Source organism: Megalops cyprinoides, chromosome 15 (genome assembly GCF_013368585.1).
Source record: "Megalops cyprinoides isolate fMegCyp1 chromosome 15, fMegCyp1.pri, whole genome shotgun sequence".
Taxonomy (NCBI): domain Eukaryota; kingdom Metazoa; phylum Chordata; class Actinopteri; order Elopiformes; family Megalopidae; genus Megalops; species Megalops cyprinoides.
Genome location: NC_050597.1, coordinates 22,361,560 through 22,376,309, shown reverse-complemented (window position 1 = coordinate 22,376,309; position 14,750 = coordinate 22,361,560). Strand labels below are relative to the sequence as shown.

At 42.7% G+C, this 14,750-nt stretch overlaps 1 protein-coding gene across 1 annotated transcript; it reads right to left on the bottom strand.

The window, feature by feature from the left end:
* Positions 1 to 1,856: 1,856 nt before the first annotated feature.
* Positions 1,857 to 7,045, bottom strand: gch2 (GTP cyclohydrolase 2). The gene is made up of 6 exons (XM_036547269.1): positions 6,739 to 7,045; positions 5,085 to 5,194; positions 3,691 to 3,746; positions 2,582 to 2,613; positions 2,215 to 2,299; positions 1,857 to 1,986 (listed from the first exon to the last, which is right to left on the bottom strand). Exons 1-6 carry the CDS (start codon positions 7,043 to 7,045, stop codon positions 1,857 to 1,859), a joined length of 720 nt encoding a protein of 239 aa, XP_036403162.1.
* Positions 7,046 to 14,750: the final 7,705 nt, after the last annotated feature.

Here is a 14,750-nt window from a genome sequence, read left to right as displayed (position 1 = left end):
TCCAGGCAGTGCTTGAGCCCTTACCATGGAATCCTCACACCACAAATTATTGCCCATGTCGTTTTGTGAACATTGTTTGTATGAGAACAGACTTTGTCAGATAAGCTTTACTTTACCATACAGATAATAACAAAGACAGCAGATTGCTGGGTTTTATTTTTCTTTATTTTGTTATCAATATACAATACAAAGTATTGCAAAACATCTTAACATCTACATCTAATGGGTTAAAACATTTAATTTTGAAAATGCTAAATGTAACACACAAGACAATTTGTACAATGCAGCATGTAAGAGTGAGAAAATGCTTGATTTTCAGAAGGCTTTCAGACATGAGAGGAAAAGACAATCAAAACCAATAATAACCATGCAAATACCTAGAACCACTTACGGAATGCCAGTATTCCTCTGAGTGAGAGTTATTAGAAAGACTTCTGAAAATGTCTCACTTCATTTCTTAAAGGAAAATAAGTCCATTATTTGTCCATTGAGAGCCTCACAGAGAAGCGGTTTTTCTGGTGGTCACTGAAAAACACCATCAGAAAGAAACAAAACTTGCCATCGAAGTGGTGCTCTACTTTGATACTGTAGTAGTGCAAATATGTACTCCTCTCTCTGTTCCTCAGGCTTCCACAAAAGCAGAGCCTGATTCCTATTACAGTATCTCAATGTTTTATTCCTTTTCTGATATCTATAACACATCAAATACAACTCAGACTTACAATGTACATATAGGTCTAACTATCCACAGAGAAAATACTGTTTAATGCGTTTGCATTGTCTGAAAGAAGAAGTACAAAATCTGGATTGCCTGGAGCAAGTATGAAAAGTGGAATTGTGCAAACACAACCATTGCATTATTCAGTGTCTTCTATCTTTACGCACAGTATTTTATTTGTCCTCTTTGCAAGCACCTGCATTACAAAGAGAAACTGCAAGGCACTGGTACTGACTATCAAAGCAAGTTTTTTGTCTCAAGTCTCTGTGGATTATCACTGTAGCTTTTTTTCTTCGATATCAAAGCCAAAAGCACTGAGACGTTTGTATAAACACTGATTTGTAACACAAGTCTCTGGTTTAGCTCACACACAGAATCAACTCTACACGTTAGCATCAACGTCAGGTTAGACCTGTGCCATTTGGCCAGACAAGAAGACAAGAAGCCACATTTATGTGGACCACATTTAAGGCTAGTAGTGTCATTAGAATATTAGTTATAATAACCAGCAATGTTTAAAATACAAAATAAAATACAGAACTAAACAGTATAGGTAAAAGTTTTTAAGAGGCCCCCATGCAGTGTCAGAAACACCGGACAATGGCCATGTCACAGGTGGGCAATACTTGACTAGTTATCCATTTTCATAAGGAAATACAGTACTGGTGGACAGATCCTCAGGTATGCCACAGGTATGGAGGGAGATGTGATAAACTTACAAACAGCAGAATTCTCACAGTGCTACATGTGATTCACACTAGTGGGATTCCTTCTGAGGTTCTGCCCTTTGTTGAGTAACGTTTTGGGAAACCCTGAGTCTCAGCCGCAGGTTGTGTGTAAATCAGGCCAACGTCCACCTGTGGGGGGCAAGAGTGCGGCTGCTCGTGCTTAGTAACGTTTATGTTCCCAGCACCATGACAGAAGCAAGCTCAGACAAGACACTAGAGGCTGCCTGTCTGCCTGAACTCACAGAGAGCATGTCTTAGACAAGAGAAGGAGAGTGGGTAGGGAGGGAGGGAGGAGAGAAGGATAGCTGGTAAGGAGAGGTAATGGAGGAAAGAGGACATCTGTCCTGCATTTCTCTGTTAGCCCGGCAGATGTCAATGTTTGTGTGGAGGCAGGGTGAGGTTGAGGTGCTCTAGCCGTTCTTGGTCAGGGCTAGGAACTCCTCACGGGTCTTGGGGTCCTCCCGGAACACGCCCAGCATGGCGCTGGTGACAGTGCGGCTGTTCATCTTCTGGACGCCGCGCATGACCATGCACATGTGACTGCAAAACAGGAACACGTATGTGCTTAACATGATAACACAGACCTATGACACACAACAAAAAGGATACATATGACATACAAGTGTGCAGAACACAATGACAATGACAAACATGTCAAACATCACCCATGCCACATGAGTGAATAATGGCATGTTGTACACTGGTGTAGCTCTTGGGAGAGGCTGTGAGTGTATGGCGCAGTACTGTATGCTCTGGGGAGAGACTCACGCTGCCTCGATGACCACTGCCACTCCGGCCGGCTGCAGGGCCTCCGAAATGGCCTGTGCAATCTGCTTTGTCAGGCGTTCCTGCACTGCAGGGGCAAAATGGGGCCGATTACAGAGTGGGAGGGGCAATAATACATCCAATAAAACAAAAGGACAATTAATGGAGAATGACAGAGAGTGCGGGGCAACAGCAGAGCAGGGACCACGGTGGGAGCAGGAGGAGGACATTGGGGATATATCAACAGTAGGAGCAGCTGGAGAGACAACACTTCCAGTAATGTTAAATGCATATGAGACATGGCTATTGTACAGACAACATGACAAGCAAAGAGCTCACAGCAGCATTCTGCAGACATGGCTGTATTTACCTTGTAATCTCCGACTGTAGATTTCAACGATCCTGAAATTAAGGGCAAAACAGTGGGAAAATGTAAACCCAGTTACCTATCTCACAGCCAGGAAATATTCAAAAATAACCTAACTAAAGCATGCCCTAGTAAAGAATCTGTCAGTCCACATTAAAGAACATGAAACCTTCAACCAGTCATGCCTGCTGTCCCCAGTGAACTTTATATCAAATCAATAATGTATACTCTTGCTTGGGTAAATTCCAATGGTCTTTGCCCCCTACCCTCACTCCCCATGCATGCCAGGGGGGTCCTCCACTGGCTTCAATGTCATGTCAGGTGAATAACACAGAGGTCCCAGAACCTGTTTTTACAGATAAGTGACTGGGTTTCAGAGCCAACTGGACCTTCAGAGCCGGGATTCATTGAAGGTATATGTGGGAGTATGTTTCCAGAGGCTTTGGGAGCATAGAATGTGATCCCACAACATGGACCTCACAGTGGCCGATGGCAATGTGTGGTACTAAGGACAGGGGTGTCAGTGTAGGCCTGATGCTGGTGAGTTAGGAATAAAAATGGGCTTATTCTTGTTTTCCTTTTACACAGAGAAAAATGTAATTGCCAGGAAATGTTCATGACTTTCCAGGAAAAAACAGGGAATTTTCAGGGAATTTGAAGGCCCGTGGGAAACCTGAACAAGACTGTGTAAAGTGCACAGTCAGGCCTTCGCTGGTCTCCGGACCATGCCCGTCAGAGGACGTAATGGCATTCACACAGCCCCTCTGTGTGGAGCGGCTGTGCCCAGGGATTTCCTCAATGCTGAGAACAGGCGCTGTCTGTGTTCACAGACGCACCCAGGATGCCAGCCGGGTTTACTCCTAAGCTTCTGAGTCAAAGGGCTGAAATAACAGAAGAACGCAGCCAGCCGAGAGTAACGCGCCCACTCCCTGCACCGTCCCTTTCTCACAGGGCCCGCTAGTGCCTCACCCAGACAGACAGGCCAGAGGGGTCAAGCACGAGGCTGCACCGTTCCCATATTTAACTCTCTCATTGTGTTTGTGTGTGTGTGCACGTGTGTGTGCATGTCTGTCCACGTGCGTGCCCGTGTATATGCATGAATGTGCACTAACCTTGCTAGTTTGCTCAGACCAACCACTTTTTTACTGGGAAGGTATCCAATGTGAACCTGTGGATTTAATCAGAGACAGTATTATGTATCAAACACAATTTCAATATATCATTCTACTGCATAGTATATCATAAATGTGCAGACTTACAAACAGGAAATATGGGAATACATTTCCTTATGTAAATACACTGTAACATAAATAAACCAAAATAAGGAATGTAAAACTTCATAAAATTACACACATGGACGGGGCCATAAATTCTACAGTTTCTAATAGATGTCATTTTTACATATATTATAATTTACCTACTGTAAGTTTTGGATACTATATTTCTACATTTACTACTTTTGTGTAATGGTGGACATGCCATGGCATTCATATTCAACTGCTAGAGATACATCCACTGCAGCTGTATCTGTAAGAGATGTAGCAACTTACTGCATATACTGCATATACTGAATGAGTGAAAGCTTCCTAAGGGCTATACAGCGAGCAGATCTTGCCACCCCAGTTTACATTCATCAGTGTTTCTCAATGGGGCGCTTCATTTGCTGGTGAGTGGTTGCAAAGTCATGCCATTCACTGTGATGCCACACCCGCATGCACACACACACACGCACAGTTTTCTTTCACGGCCCCTTCTGGCTGTGAAATTGAATTTGCTGCTCTTTTGACTGAACTGCTGGAGCGCTGTGAAAATCAGCTCACGGTGGACAACTCCCTGACCCCAGTGCAGTTGCTCTTACAGGACCTTTCAGGCTTAGCCTGGATCTGAACCCATAGCTGTGGTCTCAGTTCAGCAGGTTCAGTCACAGAGCCCTGGTCACCCTATCTTCATTCTAGGCTCCTGTTGCTCAATATTCTTCGAATGAAGTCTGTGAAGTATAACCTTTGCATAACCTTTGCATGCCCTGTACCAGACTGATGGCATATAAAATTCTGCAACCCCAAAATGTGCTGAGCTAAGCTGGAACAAAGAGTTCTAAGTCTCAGAGCTGGCAACGCTGGGTAAATTTGTTTAGGACGCCTGTTTAGGACAGGAGTTTCACATGAGATGCGGCTGCTACACCTCTCATCTGAGAAGTACCATTAGCAAGGGTTCTAAAAATGCAGCTACAGCACCAAAGTAAAGTGATAACTTATATGATAACATTGCATGTTACCCGGGGTGACACCCTCCCCTTGGATTAGTGTGTGATATGGAAATGTAACATTACATTACATTATTGGCATTTAGCAGACTTACAACTGTTACAGTTTGTGTGTTATAGGAAATGTGTGTTTTTTTCACCCTCTCAGAACAGTTGTTTTTCTGTTCTCTTCTGTCTGTCTTTCTGCTCTCGCCTCTTGCACCCCACCTCCCACCCCCCCGACTCTCCACCTGTGCAACTGACCTTTCCGAAGAAGGGCACCAGGTGATGCTCGCAGAGGGAGAACATGTCAATGTCTTTCACAATGACCATCTCGTCGTGGTCCTCGTCAAATATGGCGTCGTTTAGGATGTCTACGAGGAGGCACACAGGTTGAAAGGTGAGAGTGGGTTTGCAGTGGGGGAACTGGGAGACGATATGGTTTGGGAGACGTTCCTCATATGTAAACCTGCATGGGCGTTTTCCTGCGCACCACGAACTGCTCGCCAAACAAATTACAGCAGGGCTTGTGATGGTGTGTCAAAACGACAGCTCTGAATATACACCTAGTTGTAACTTCACGTGGAATGAAAAAACTGTGTCAATAATGTATACCCCAGCACAGTTTTCATCATTTGTTAATGTCTGAACAGAGCCTGTTAGACTCCTTACAGTTCAATAATAAGCACCTATTTGCAACTACTGTTATCTGTAGTTATCTGTAAGTAGAAGGAACTGCCAGCCACTGTTTCTCAAAGCTTCACTCACTATTCATTGTTAATTACTGTTGGGGCAGAACCGTTTGAGTACTGTATTCAGCACAAGGGTCATAAAAGGTGAGAATGACGTGACTTGATCCTGCTCAGCCACCACAGCGATTTCAGCGATTTCAGCAAAAGGGATGTGATGTAAGACCTATGATGTGTGAACTCTGGCACCACAGGGAAAAAAACTGGGCGCAGATGGAGGGCATCAATGAGAGGGTAGAAGAATGTTGCTTGGACATGTTTTTCTAAACTGTGACACTCTCTTTTTTTCTGTCCCGCAGAGACACACACACACACACACACAGTCGTGTTGTGTGAAAACACCAGAATAACAGATAATGGAATAGTATAATTCCATGGTTACATCAGAGAATTACGTTAGGCAACACAGTATGCAATGTTTTTTTTTCTCGCCTAGATTACCGTAAAGTACGATTAGTGGTTACCTTTTCTCCCGGGAATTAGCATGGCATTAGCACTGCTTGTTTTTCAGCAGTGTTTAGAGTGCTAATCCGAGAAACACCGTGTACACACGCCGGAAACCGCGTGGTACCTTTTAAACACAAGAACGCATTTTGATACCGCAACCCGAACAGGACCAGCACAGGACTGATCTCGTGAGGTCCAATCAGAGGAGAAAATACTTCACAGCAACTCTAACAGCAAAGCTGTTTCACTGTCCCGATTTATACTTTGAGCTGCCCTTCATCTGAACAGTTGACAGCTGATTTTCAGTTTGACATCTCGCATTGCCTACTTCTTAACGTTACACAAAGATAGCATCACTCATCCAGCACAGGCTGGCACGCAAATCTTTACTGAGAGACTCCACCACATATGTCAGGCTAGTAAAACCTGAAAACAAAAGAAATATAATTACTGCAAAAAATCGTTTCCCCCCATTAACCCAGTTATTTGGCAGACTCGTTTTATTTAGCACAAACTTTTGTGAACACCTGCTTCCGTTACAAACACCTTTGATGCCTCTTCTTAGCCGATCCTGGAGATTCTTGCGACAATGACAGGTAATAATAAAAACAAAATTAGGCTCTTAAACTATAGCATGACACAGCCGAGACTACCACGGTCCAGATTAAACAGAATTAAGGTTTCACATGAAATCATGCTGCAAACGGGGGTCGCTCGCTCACCGTAAATGGTCTCATGGTAGCCCTTTGTGAGGAACTGCATGGCTTTGGCGGCGCGGAGCGGCGTCCGAAGAAGCCCCTGGCGGTCGGTGTTCTCCCCCAGCCCCCGGAGAATGGTAGTGTAGGCTGCCTCCAGTGCCGGCAGCTTTGAATCGTCTTCCGACTTCTTTCTGGACTGCTCGTGGTTGCATTGCAGCGCAGTCTTCTTTGCCTCGATGGAGAGCTCGCTAAACCCGTTGCGGCACTGAAACTCATTGACAATCTTGCCGTTGCAGACTCCGTTCATTTCTGTTGTCATCTGATATTCCATTTAATAATTTATCTAAAAGCGTTTTGCAGATTGTCTAGTTTGTTTCTAGTTCCCTAGGTGATTTTCTTAGAATAACCTACCTTCGTTTAACCGTCAATCGTCTATCAAACAGTTGCTTGGATATTTTAGCTAATTTAAACTACTGTGATTGGCTCGCGGTATGCCAAGTGCAGTCTGCACACACAGCTCTGTCCATCTCGCGCGCTATATTTATAGGGGTGGATATTATTCACCATAGCGAATCTGCTTTAATAATTTCGTCACGTTGGCCATCACGTCAACACTATTAAACGTGTGACTGCGCGTAGTTCCACTTTGCTAATTTAATATCACGACCTCTACCTAGCCGTTCAGCAGGCGTCACCACAGGGGCAGCTGTCATCTGATAGTGAATAATCGATTGTGGCAATTTTGTGTGGAACGGTATAGCACCCGTGGGGAAAAAGCGAAAGCCCTCCAACTCCGTTCACATTTACTTGCGAGCACATGATCTCACAAGCTAAAACTAAATTAAAACATTTTCAGCTGACTACTGTTTCTTATTATTTTTAAGAGGCTTTATATTTTGCCAGTCATGTGAGACAACATTTCCACATATTTCCAAGATGTTATACATTCAGAGGCACACACCGTTCTCCATTCTAAGGCCAGAATGTCATACATATGTCTGTGGAAAAATAAAAAAATAAAAACTCGACAGAATAATTTAATACAATGAATTCTCCTTAGTCTGTAGTATACACCAAACGTGTGAGTTAAGTGGATAATGCCCTCTAGGCAAAAACACTATTATCTATAATGAACTTATATCGATAATGAGCTTTAGGGACGAGTTGAATAAACTGAGTGTTTCAGACATTTTTAAGTTGAATTTCAGCCCTGTACTGATGTGTCTGTCTCTATAGTTCACCCCCTGTTTGATGGTATGATTTCCTAGTAAACCTGATCTTAAATATGACATTATTTGTGACCTATCTGCTAATGAAGAATAATAGTGTAGCAATCATACCTGTCATACTGTAACTTTGGTGTGATAGATCGTGGTACAATGGTCATTGCACACCAACCCCTATGGTGCAACACTGCTGACTCTGAATCGCTCCTGGTGTTTGTGTGTGGGCAATGTGAGTTTCCTTGTAATTAGAGTCTATGTATAACACATCACTTGTCTGGATGGCTCATTTGTGAAGTGTTGGACTGAGGCCCCGCCATTTGTGGGACCCACATCATGCTTTGAAAAGTGGCACACTCTGTCAGGAGCCAGGCTGGGGGCATGGAGGCTCTTCCCCCATTAGGCGGTGCCAGGATGTGGGCTTGGACTGAGGGCGTGAACAAAACCTGTAGGTCTCATCCACTAACTGAGGAGAATAAGGTTGTATTGCTGTTTGTCTGTCATAATGGGGTGATCTTTTGGAACTAAAGTTACATCTGTAGAGTCTTGATGATTGATATGACCATGGATGTATGATTCATTGGTTGATATCTTGTCATTTTACAATGTACAGAACAGCAGTCAATCCAATATTGACCTGAGCTGCACGTTTAGCTTCATGGTGCATAGCAGATATATCAATTTTGTTAATCATGTGAAATATCCAAGGTATAGATTTCCCTCAAAAATAACATCATACACTGTTATAAAATAAATTCTGAGGAAGAGTGCAGCTGTACTGATATGGATGGAGACAGATCTATAAGGATACACTGACTGCCATGTGTGAGAAGAGGTTCTTACAGCAATCAGTGGGTCTGATCTTGGTTAGTTCTGATTGAGGTCTTTGTCTACATAGATCTCTTCCATATTTCACCATCACACCATTTATAAGTATTTAAATACAAAGGTATTTGTGTGCCTTAAAATACCTACCAAAAGACAAGCTACAGTTACATTTGTCCACAGTATTCAGAAGTACTAATTACAAAAAAAGGATTCCCAGACTATATTTGTCCCCTAGTCTATTTTCATTGAAAAAAGACATTTTTGGTATTAACATTAAGTGTGTATAAATATGTGTTTGTCCAGCTAGATCCCTGTAGAATATCACTGGAGAATAAAAAGGATATTTTTACTTAGCTTTTTGCTCTGTACTTGTTCTTTTCTGGCAGATCATTAAAACATTCTGCTTGTCCTTTGACCAAGTGTAACCCCTAACCTGATTCCACTCGTCCAGGCTCGTTTCTGGTTTAGAGGGAAGCCGGTCACTGAATTACATGCACAGACACAGGGAGGATGGATGCGTTGCGTTGCGCGGCGCTTTCAGGAATCTCTTGTGACGCGAAGACATTCTCCCCCCGTCGTGGAGGCATCGTGCAGAAAGGTGAACCGGCTTCTCCGGCGCAGCCAGTGAGCTCACACTGTCTCCACGGTCGGTTCACGGGCCGGGATGCACATGGCGGAGAGACAAAGACGCCTTCATTCAGGAAGGTCAGCTCCATCTACTCGGCTGGGAAAAGCATGTCGGAGGCTTCACGGAGCAAAGCCATTATTTCTGCTCTGCGTGTCATATGAGCATCAGGAGGAGTACGGTGCAACGCTCTGCCCCACACGCAGCGCTACTGTACCACTCTATCATCCTTATGTAGTCCTGCACTCGCCCGTTTCATTCAGAGCACCAGTGTGAAAATAATCACTTGGAATTTTAGGCCATTTTTTTTTGGATAGTAATACAATAAAGTGCAATAGCACCATATTTATTGCTGTTTAACTGGCCACGTATCCAATACAGCCACGCTATTCTTATTAACCACCAACGACTTTGCTGGGCAGTTAAATAATATAGTCAGGCATGTTATTACATCTGAGACAGGCAGTAAATTCAAAACAGACACTGAAGACCATTATGGTTAAACAAGTGAAGCAAAACAATATTTGTATAAAAGGAGATGCAATGTGTTTCTACTGCAGTAGCAATTTCTGGAACATTTCTCTGAGAAAGAATTGCTGACACAAGCACTTCAGTTGCTACAGCAAATAAAGTTGATGATAGTCGCTATCATTAGGTGTGTGCACCTTTGTCTACAGGTTGTATTCATCATGCCTCAGTTCCCCTGGATCAGTGCAGAGGCTACTGCAGTGAGACAAGCCTAATGAACAATTAACAGGTGGAAAGGTATTCAAAAATCGCAATGAGAATGAAGCTACCATTCGGGTCAGCCATTATTTCATGGAGCTGAAATGGTGTACTTTCGGTTTTGAAATAGCTACTCCTCTTGTGTTGGTTGCTAATAAAACAGGATGCTTTCAATGGCAAACCGTCCTTAATTTTCTCATTTTCAGACTGCGAAAGCTGAGTCTCTTGCCAAAAGGAAATACCATCTTTATGTTCTCTTAGGAAAAACCCAGAAAATGCTTCCTCTTAACTGTATAGTTAATAATCCTAACATTTCATCTGATTAATTTATTTGGGTAAGGTACGCATCAACTGGGGAAGGGACGATAAAATGAAGAAGGTTTTATAAATAGTTTATTTACTTAAAGTTTTGTAGTGTCCTTTCTGTTGTTAAAGCTCTCTTATGAGGTGAATCCATAAGAAGCCAAGAAGAATATTGAGCTTATATATTCACAAGCTTTTTAAAATCAGTGCTTAATTTTGCTTAATTTATTCTCTCTTTTAAATACTATCACATTGAACAGCAAGTCAATTGCTGGGAACTGCCACCTCTCCATGCAGCACTTGTAGTTACAAATGAAAAAAGCATTTACAGAACACACATTGCCTTCACCCTGCAAACAGTGAATGTTCCATTCTAAACCTAATTATGAACTCCATTCCCACTCCCACACAAAATTTATGTGTCCATTACTACAAGATGGTAAATTCAGTGTCATATTGCCAATCACAATATCAAATTGCTTCCTGCGAATTCCGCAGCTTTTTCAGCAGTGTTTAAACTCAGATCATCTAACTGGACATTTTCCTGTACTAACAGTTGGCATGTTCTTTCATACGACTGTGATTTAAAGGCAGATCTAACCAAACTGATGAGATTTACGACTGAAGTAGATTTCATTAACTCCACTGTTTCATGACCCAGCCTGTTTATAGGTTGTTGCAATGGAACCTTCACTGGCGTTTCTTTATGAGCAGACAGCTCTAGATGTGAGCTCCTCACTTGCATACTCTTGAATTTCCAGTCATAATGCATAAAACCGTTCATCAGGACCTTGGACAGCAGTGGCCTCACCTACAGACACACACGGCAGAAGCCGCTGAGCAATCAACCCAGGTGCTGAATGTTGCCCACATCAGACCTTTCTGATAGGAGAGTCTTGCACAGACACATAGATGTACATTCGTTCTACCCATAAATCCTTGGCTCCAAGGGAGGCTGGTCCTCTCAGCACCCCCAGAAAGACATTACAGCAAACAGTATTTGGGAGAATGGTTTGGAGCAGGACTGTGTGTTGACTCAATGAACGGGATTGCGCCATGACTGAGCTCTGAGGTCATATTTCTGTGTGCTGAAGCTCTGCTGTAACTGTTGCATCAGGTGCTGCCTCATCTGTTAAACTACAGATTATACAAGTGCAAATCTTAATCCAACACTCAAGGCTTTCAGAACAGAGCTCCCGTCTTTAGTGGTGGAAAGAACATGTCTGAAATTTTGATAAGTTGTTCTGATTTGGTCATAATCACTTGTTACATTTTCTCTTATTTTAAGTTTCCTTGGGTGAAAAAAGAACTGTCAGCTTGGTGGGGTACAGAGCTGGAGTCAATGATGTAGATATAGGCAAAATACTGGACATTTTATAAAGTCATACAGATAAAAACAGGGAGGAGATAAGCCATCAAACCACAAAACATAATACCTTACACGCTACTGGGTGCATGGTGACATTTCTGTCATCTCTGTGAGAGTACCATTATATAATGGATGCTAATATAAACCAGAGGCACCATGTATAGTTCATCATCATGGTGCATATGTGCGTCACTCGGAGTGAGTCACAGAAAACCATGGCGAGGGGGGGGGTGGAGGCTGTGACTCCTCCCTCACTCTGGAGCAGTTAGAGGACATGGAGCACGTTCTCTGAAGCACACAGTCATGCTTAATGACGGACCAGATCCCTATCTGCAAACTGCGCCCCTGACAGCTCTGTAATTTCACCCCCACCCCCCACCCCGACGGGCTAGGAGCATTGCATAGACGTACATCTGTTTATCTACCCAGTACCCTTCGTACGTGACCCCCCACCCCCCACTCACAACCTGCGTCACTGAGGAACTGGGGGCACGATGCACGCTCCAGTGCTTGTCCTTTCCATCCCTCCTAGAACTTGATTACAACCTGCACGGCCCCCTGCAGAGAACCAGCTGGGCTAAGCGGCATGAGTCAGTCACGCTGAAACGTAAATGGAGCTCTGAGAAAAACAGAAATGCAGCAAACACACAAACGCAAACAGCAGCCATTGTCTTAAGCCCAGCAGATGTGACATTTCCTGTGCGTGGAGCGTCAAGGTTGCCATGGTGGCGCCGGGGGCCTGGCGACGCGAGGCAGGGGGATCAGACCTGACACTCACTCCTGTGTTCTGTTCTGCGAGTGCAGGCGCAGTGAGGGGCCATCTCGCTCCCTGCCTAACCCTCATGGGCTCGCCATATGTGAAAATCAATTTCCAGTTCACAGAATTTTCTTAGGGCTTGTAATGTTTCTCTCTGAGCTGTGGTGGTGGTGGTGGTGGTGGGGGTGACAATATGTGTAATGATGGTTCTGGGAAGAAGGCAACACATGTGGTATATGGCCAGAGCATTGGACAGCCCCTTGGTGTAAAGGGAACATTGTGACACACTGAAATTCTGAGAAAGATACACACAAGAACTCTGAAACAGACATTAGAAAAATAATTACACAGTATGTCTTGTCATATCTGCTAACCTTTCTTTACATCCCATGATCACTGCAGAACACTGCATGCAGATTGCAATTGTACATTTTTTTGACATTAGGATGGTTGATCAGGTTGATTGAACTGTGAGTCTTGTTAAAATGAATATCCTGCCCAGGCTCCTTTACCCTATGCAAATACTGTGGACAGCCAGGAAAATGGTGAAGGATGTTGTGTATTCTTCAGCATATGCCAAAATACACAAGCTGTTCAGCCAAGGCATGCAATGTCCATTGAAATTGTTCTCAAGTGAAAACATAAAACTAAACACACCTCAGAACATTGCCTTTGTACAGTCACATTCATTCACTTAAAGTGAGCAAAGTGATTGGGTTTGAAGAAGATCAGTTTGATTTAATTGTAAAATAAAAACACTTTTTTTGTTAAATGGTGTAATGTGCAATGCTTTAATCATGCAATATTTTCTCCTCATTGGTGGCCACTGTAGATGAACATTTTTTCTTAAAGAAAAGCATGTATGTACTTACTCTAAGTATGTACAAAGTTCCAGAATTTTACTGCTTCATAATTGCTTCTTTCACAGTCATTTTTAAAATTATTCTTAATTGAGGATAATTGGCTTTATTCCTTTTGGTATGCAATATCTGAATGTCCCTAAATAAATCTGTAACAAAAAATGTTCTGATCCATGCCTGATTTAAATATCTCTCAATAATTCCCTGTTATACTGCTCCAAAATACTTTTCTCCTCTATAAAACAATGAACTTGTCACACTGCATTTCCAGACCTAAGATTTAAGATTGTTCCTAGTTGGCTGGAGTCCTTGTGAGGATTGTAAACATCCTTCTACATTAATAGTACATTTAAGATTATGTCGGGCAGGAGAGGGATTCTAAAACTCAGGAGAAACCACCCACACTACTTTCAGTGCTAGGATCTTTCATGAATGTGGGCCCAGACCTTACACACTCAGCCCTTCTTCAGGAATGATCATCAACAGGGCCTTTTTCTGTCTAGAGACATGCTTTTATCTCACATGAACTTGCACTTCTGTGCAGCTTGGGACATGGCTTCCATTCTAATCTAAGCGGCAGTGGGGAGTTTAGGTTAAACTGACATTAAAGAACTGGGTGTATAGCCTCAAGACTATAGGTCTGAATCTCAGCAAAGGTTCCTGAGATGCTTAAGTGTTGCAGTTAAGCAACATTTGAAGTGTTTTTGTCAAGCAATTACATGAATGGATAACTTGAAAAGGTCACTGTGGGCATCAAGAATAAAGATACATTTTGTTACTCTTGGGTAGGCTCTCCAGATGTTATCTACGAAATTGTCATGCACCATGCATTTTGAGAAGTCATTATTCACATCCCCTACAATGAACTCCACCGAACCACCAAAATAAATCACAGCATATACACTTGAACTCAGAAATGCACATATGCTCTATGTGCATTGTATATTGCGTGTGGTTTTGCTCTTAGATCACAGAATGGAACATGAAGGACTCTAGATTCCCTTCCTTTAGCTCTCAATCATGTAAGTCGAAGAGATGATTATGGGCCTAGACATGGTTGTTCACTGCGCCCTCGTGTGTCTAAAATGTAAAAGCACAAAACTAAAAAAAATCCAGCAATACCGAGTTTACAACGACAGAAACTTTCTTTAATAACAATTTTATTCTTATTATTCTTGTATAATTATTATTTATATTTAGTATTATTATTTCAATGTATGCATTCTTCTGGAGGTACACAATGAAAAGCAAAAATTAAAAAACGAAACAATCAAACAAAAACGATCGAGAAGACGCTCGTATCTTAACCATTTATTAATAGTCTTTGATAACAGTAATTAGTAGC

What these genes read in the sequence shown, in the direction of transcription:
- gch2 (XM_036547269.1), bottom strand. Translation starts at nt 7,045, where the DNA reads ATGGAATATCAGATGACAACAGAAATGAACGGAGTCTGCAACGGCAAG. An exon ending in CTACCATGAGACCATTTACG is followed by an intron (nt 5,195 to 6,738) that starts GTGAGCGAGCGA and finishes GCCTCCTCGTAG; the next exon opens with ACATCCTAAACGACGCCATA. An exon ending in CTACAGTCGGAGATTACAAG is followed by an intron (nt 2,300 to 2,581) that starts GTAAATACAGCC and finishes TTGCCCCTGCAG; the next exon opens with TGCAGGAACGCCTGACAAAG.